The sequence below is a fragment of the Barbus barbus genome, assembly GCF_936440315.1.
Source record: "Barbus barbus genome assembly, chromosome: 24".
In the NCBI taxonomy this organism is placed as follows: Eukaryota; Metazoa; Chordata; class Actinopteri; order Cypriniformes; family Cyprinidae; genus Barbus; species Barbus barbus.
The window spans coordinates 30,328,376-30,334,941 of NC_136752.1; the positions used below are offsets into that span (position 1 = coordinate 30,328,376).

The window sequence follows — 6,566 nt, forward strand, 5'->3', positions numbered from 1 at the left end:
ATCGACTGATAGATTGCTTTTACATGTTCCTAGAGTTTACACAGAGTTTGGCAAAACTGCTTTCTCTTTTTATGCACCTTTCTTATGGAATGAGAGAGTATTTTAATGTTGGAAAAACTTCCTTCGCTAAATACCTTTAAAAATGTTTTATGGTCTAACTGTAAGGAAACGTGTAAATGTTTTAATTAAGTATTAAGGTTTTTTTGTGTGTGTATGAGTTTTAATGTATATGTATACTGTTTTGTGTGAAACTTTTTTGCGATGCCATTTTGGCCAGGACTCCCTGGAAGAAGAGATTTTATATCTCAATGGGACTATCCTGGTAAAATAAAGGAAATATTAATAAAACGGTGTGAGCCTGAACGTGCCCCAGGTTTGAAAATGTCGTAGCGTCTGTGATAGTTCAAGACGGGTTTGGATAACTTTGCTGACCTGCTCATAATAAACGAGCTTCAGCGACCACAACGAGCACCGATTTGGTCACGATCCGGGGGTTTTGTCGCAGACTATGGAAATCTATCTACGACAACAAAATCCAGCCAAAAAGTCCCGTAGTGTGAGCCTGCCTTAAAAATAAAACAATCCAGAATTGTCAAAACGTCAACAACTGGATTCAACTAATGCAGGATAAAACCAAGGTCGAATTCAAAATGGCAGAAATTAATACAAGTATGCTATTTTTAATTATGCTCAAGTTTCACACAGTTGCATAAGCTCCAACTCATGCAAGTCTGGAGAATCGTGAGGATTAATGAAGAGGGAGGAGTTATCATTAATTAGCTGAAATCTGTAGAGTACAAAAAGACCAAAAGGCTGCACTTCTACTTTGTGACTAGCTATTGAACAATGGCTGGAAGTTGGTGTTTGTTTCAGATTTTGGCAGTTTGTGTTTTCTGTCATGCTGTCCCACAGTGGAGTAATTTGCCTCAGAACCCTCAAGCTCTGATGTTCCAGCAAACTGACCAGCGGTTTCAGAAGCCAGCTCAACAGCAAACTGACCAGCGGTTTCAGAAGCCAGCTCAACAGCAAACTGACCAGCGGTTTCAGAAGCCAGCTCAACAGCAAACTGACCAGCGGTTTCAGAAGCCAGCTCAACAGCAAACTGACCAGCGGTTTCAGAAGCCAGCTCAACAGCAAACTGACCAGCGGTTTCAGAAGCCAGCTCAACAGCAAACTGACCAGAGGTTTCAGAAGCCAGCTCAACCGCAAACTGACCAGAGGTTTCAGAAGCCAGCTCAACAGCAAACTGACCAGAGGTTTCCTCAGCAGTTTCAGAAGCCAGTGGCCCAGGCAGAGCCCCTTGATAAATGTGCTGTAGCAGATTACGAGCAGATCCAATGTGGACAACCTGGGATCAGTGGTGCTGAGTGTGACGCTATCAACTGCTGCTTTAACGGACAGCAGTGTTACTATGGGAGGGCAGGTAAGCTTTCTCAATCTTATTCTGTTCATTTTAAACAGATTCTCAGTACTAACCTGTTGTTCCAGTGACTGTCCAGTGTATTAGAGATGGTCAGTTTGTGGTAGTGGTGTCTAGAGACGTTACTCTGCCTAGACTGAGTCTGGATTCGGTTAGTCTACTGGGTGGAAATGACCCACCTTGCGGTCCTGTGGAGTCCACGCCTTATTTTGCTATATACCAGTTCCCTGTGACCGCATGTGGCACGAGCATGATGGTGAGCAGCTGCTTCTGGTGTAATTCTGCTTTGCTTATGGACTGGATGCCAACAGTGTTGCTATTCACAGGAGGACCGTGGATATGTGGTGTATGAGAACAGAATGACCTCCTCATATGAAGTTGGCATTGGACCGTTTGGTTCCATCACAAGGGACAGTCATTTTGAGTAAGTGATCTATGACTTGGTGTGAATTTTAATCTTTGATAAATGCTACAAGCTCACCGTCTGTTGTCCAGGCTTCTCTTTCAGTGTAGGTACTCTGGAACTTCTGTTGAAGCACTGGTTGTGGAGGTCAACTCTGTTCCTCCACCTCCACCAGTAGCTGCTCTTGGACCTCTCAGGGTGGAGCTCAGGCTGGCCAATGGCCAATGTGTCACCAAAGGGTGTGCAGAAGGTAAGGCCTTATCCTGTCTCCCTAAAGCCTTTCAGACTTGAGTCTGGTTAAACCCCAGTGTTCATCCTCAGGGGATGAGGCCTACATGTCCTACTACAGTGATGCTGATTATCCCGTCACAAAAGTCCTGCGGGAGCCTGTGTATGTTGAGGTGCGCATTATGGAGAGGACTGATCCCAACATTGTCCTGATGCTGGGACGTTGTTGGGCGACTTCAACCCCCAGTCCACTCAGTCTCCCCCAGTGGGACCTTCTGGTTGATGGGTGAGTGTACAGCCGATCTTATCCAGTTTGTCTACTGGGAGGCACTTTCTAACCTTCTCCCTCTCCTCTTCAGATGCCCTTACCAGGACGACCGTTATCTGACCACACTGGTTCCAGTGACTGGATCGTCTGGTCTTCAGTTCCCAACCCACTACAAGCGCTTTGTTGTGAAGATGTTCACATTTGTAGCTCCAGCCTCACTGGCTCCTCTGCAGGAAACTGTATGCCCCCGTTACTTGAACGGTTTTGTTTTTACTACTTGTGGATTCTATGACTTGCTCCTCTCTTCCCTGTCAGATCTTCATCCACTGCAGCACAGAGGTGTGCCATCCATCTTCTGGCTCTTGTGAGCAAAGCTGCACCAGGAAACGTGAGTTCTTGCTTTAACTTGACCAGCAGAACTGAAAATTTATAAGCGCGTTCACGCTCCTAAAATCTTCTCTTTCAGGAAGAGACACTGCTATCAAGGCCAGCTCGAGTGAGCAGACAGTGGTTTCTAGTGGAGAAGTTACTCTGGTCCTGTAAATCTAGTGATTTTAATAAAAAGATCTTTTTGTCTATTGGTACTTTTCACTTTGCCGAATCTGATATTACTTGCCTCTTCCGAGTTTGTGGGGTTTTTTTTTTCTCCCCCACACTTTTAAACCAAGGTTCCACGACCTTTTGTACAGTCATGCCTCGACTTGATAACCTGGGCCACCGCATAGGGTACCAAATTAAGGGTTAATCACTAACTTTTTGTTAACTGGACATTTAGCCCAACCAACATGCATTCATCACATCCAAGTCACCTTTATTTATGTAGCGCTTTTAACAATGCAAATTAAATGACAAGATTAAGCTCCTTTCAGTTAAAGGAATTTAATTGAGTTCAGTTTAAATGGTGTCTTTTGCAAGCAGGTCGACATCAGCAAGGAACCAAAATTCCATCGGTGCCAGAATGGAGAGAAACCAGGCTCTGTCGGGGGGCAAGTTCTCCTCTGGCCAAACGAACCAGCAGTTCAACTGCAGCACAGTCAGATTGTAAGGGTTCCAGTGGTCTCTTCCCGATGCTGTCTAAGTGGCGGGGTCCTCTCTGGGGCTCATCTAGGTGTCCAGGGGCCTGTTACATAAAACAAGTTTACCAAATAGGTCAGGTTTATTTTAGTTGGTTTGATTTATTGTCAGTTGATTTGGTTCTAAATAAGTCAGACTAACTGAAATAAACCTGACTTATTTGGTAAACTTGTTTTATGAAACGCGACCCTGGTCTCCACTGATGTTCAGGGCTGTAGAGGTCATCTCTGGGTGCTAATCCACCATCTGATCTGGATATGAACTGGATCTGGTGCCTGCAGTGACCATCTGGGCTGGATACGGACTGGATTGGGCGGCTAAGGTGACCTCTGAATAAGAGAAAAACAGACTAATATTAGTGTAGATGTCAATCTTCTTACGATGTAACGAGTACATTGTGTTATGGGGAGTGTTCCTGGACCTAATTAATGCAGCCTAACAATCCTTTAACGGATTTGAATATTAGAAGTGTGTGTACGCCATGATAAAGAGATGGGTCTTTAATCCAAATTTAAACTGACAGTGTGTCTGCCTCCCGAACAGTGTTCGGTACATTGTTCCAGAGTTTGGGCGCTAAATAGAAAAAGGATCTACCTCCCTCAGTTGATTTTGATATTCTAGGTATTATCAAATGGCCAGAGTTTTGAGAACGTAATGGATGTGGAGCAGAGCAGCCATCAAGTGTTAGACGATGTTCTAGGTTATTACTTTTGGGGGTTTTAGGTCCTAAATTAACACCTATTTTTAACACCTCTAACTTCGTGTTTCCTGATGATATTGTACATGTAAATCGTGAAAGTAACGGCCCTAGTACTGAGCTTTGAGGTACTCCATGCTGCACTTGTGATCGATATACCTCTTCATTCACTGCTACGAATTTATGGCGGTCAGATAAGTACGATTTGAACCATGCTAATGCACTTCCAATAATGTCAAAGTTTTCTAGTCTATTCAAAAGAATGTTGTGAACGATAGCGTTGAACGTAACGCTAAGATCCAGTACCACTAATAGAGATACAACCACGATCAGATGATAACAGCAGGTCATTTGTAACTCAGAGCAGTCTCAGTACTATGGGAAGGTCTAAATACTGACTGGAAATCCACACATATAATTTTTCTCTAAGAAGGACTATAACTGTGAGGATACTACCTTTTCTAGCATCTTTGACAGAAAAGGGAGATACGAGATCGCTCTGTAATTAACTAGATCTTGGGGGTCAAGTTGTTTTTTTTTTAATGAGAGGCTTAATAACAGCCAATTTAAAGGTTTTGGGGACATATCCTAATGACAAATTAATAATAGCCAAAAGAGGATCTATGACTTCTGGAAGCACCTCTTTTAGTAGTTTAACTGGAATAGGGTCTAACATGTTGTTGGTTTAGCTGATTTAACAAGTTCACACAATTCTTCCTTTCCTATAGTAGAGATGGCCTAGGACCTAAATGCATTGCTGATATGCTCACGGAATAGTAACCTAATGGACCACTCAGACCATTAGGATAGAGTCAGTTAGAAATACCAAGGGTTCACACAAAACAAGGGGAGTCCGCTTTTAGCTATTATGTCACACACCATTGGAACCAGCTTCCAGAAGAGATCGGGGGGCTGTTCCATAAAAGACGCTAAGAAAAGCGGGGATTAAAGTCCAAAACCTGACTTGAAATAACCTAACAAATCGGGACTAAAGCGGTTCCATAAACGACAATTCAAGTTCACGCAATCTGACTAATGCTATCCAGGTTCAGTGAGTCAGGATAATGTGATGTACACGCTTATTCTGAAGCAGCCCTTAATGTCGATCATGGATCAAATCGATCCACCATAGCAAACAGCGAATATTTGTGCTGTTTAACGCATTTGAAACATTGTGTTTTCCTCAGTGCATAATTGATACGTCACAGGTATATTTTTTACATCTGTAAATGTCAGAAAGCCATGCAAATATATCCATTTAGCTGTCAGGAGTGGGCGGGGCTTATGCGAGAGAACGAGCGCTGCGCTACACACACAGAGCAGAATAGAATACTAGCGCAAGAATTCTGAATAAAATATACATTCTGCTAAAATATGTTGTTGGACATTAAATGTGACACATAGAATTTTAATTTCCTACATATGTGTATTTTTATGATAGCCGCAACTGTTAATCACTAGCTCAAATGAGTTAAATGTGTGTTCCTCTTATCAGTTAAAATGTACTCTGATTTCTATTATAAATTTACATTTTTAATTCAGTGATTTTAACATTTGATTGTGTTTTTATGCTTTAAAGAGCCATTTTAGATTGTAATGTTTTAATGTTCTAATAACCATAAAAGGTACAGCTGTCATAAATTCAGAGAGAAAGGCTGCATGGCTAGAAACTTCTGATCAACTGAAGTAGCAACTGTGTTAAAATGTCATTCACAGGTGTATTTTCTGTATACTTTTATTTTTGGACCGATAATAAATTAAACTGACTGTATGTGAGAGTGTCAGTGGTAATATCGATGCGTTCCTATTGGTCAGAGTTAGAGGAGCTCAGCTTAGCCTGACAGTTAGCCTGCTCCGGACCAGGTTAGTTTGCCAGCATAAGTTGCCACAGTGACTGAGCTTGAGCTATGGTAATTTTGCTTTCAGAAACCAAATCAAGTGAAAATAAGTCAGAATTACTGAAATAAGCCTGGCTTATTTGGTAAACTTGTTTTATGGAACAGGCCCCAGCTGTGCAAAAAAAATTAGCCACCATTAAATCCAGACACAAAACTCATGTTTAGCTGTGCATTTGTTGAATGAGCACTGCGCTATGTCCAATAGGACTGCATTTTATGGATAATCATTTTCTCTTAACGGTTTTAAAATTAATTTAAATCAATTTGTATATCACTTTAAAATTCCTTGTTTTTATTGCTGTGATTATTTTTAATGACCTTCACTCATGTAAAGCACTTTGAATTACCACGGTGCATGTTCCATATAAATAAACTTGCCTTGATATCCGTAGCTATCAATTCTGTGCCGAATTTGAATGCTTCACAATTTTTTGACCGATGTTGATTCTGCAGCAAATTAGACCGTATAGTATAATGGGGTCACGTGATCGAGAGCAGCCTGCGGCTCCGGCCAGATTCGTTTGTCCAATGTAGCTCTTGTAAATCGGTATGAGAACACAAGGCTCTTCATTCCATTT

At 41.9% G+C, this 6,566-nt stretch overlaps 1 protein-coding gene across 1 annotated transcript; it reads left to right on the top strand.

Moving 5' to 3' along the window:
* Positions 1-508: 508 nt before the first annotated feature.
* LOC306843555 (zona pellucida sperm-binding protein 4-like) lies at positions 509-3,364 on the top strand (the record flags this gene model as incomplete). Its single annotated transcript, XM_079375083.1, has 10 exons — positions 509-556; positions 1,270-1,423; positions 1,489-1,676; positions 1,747-1,844; positions 1,916-2,073; positions 2,145-2,337; positions 2,411-2,558; positions 2,635-2,707; positions 2,786-2,858; positions 3,238-3,364. 10 exons carry the CDS (start codon positions 509-511, stop codon positions 3,362-3,364), a joined length of 1,260 nt encoding a protein of 419 aa, XP_079231209.1.
* Positions 3,365-6,566: the final 3,202 nt, after the last annotated feature.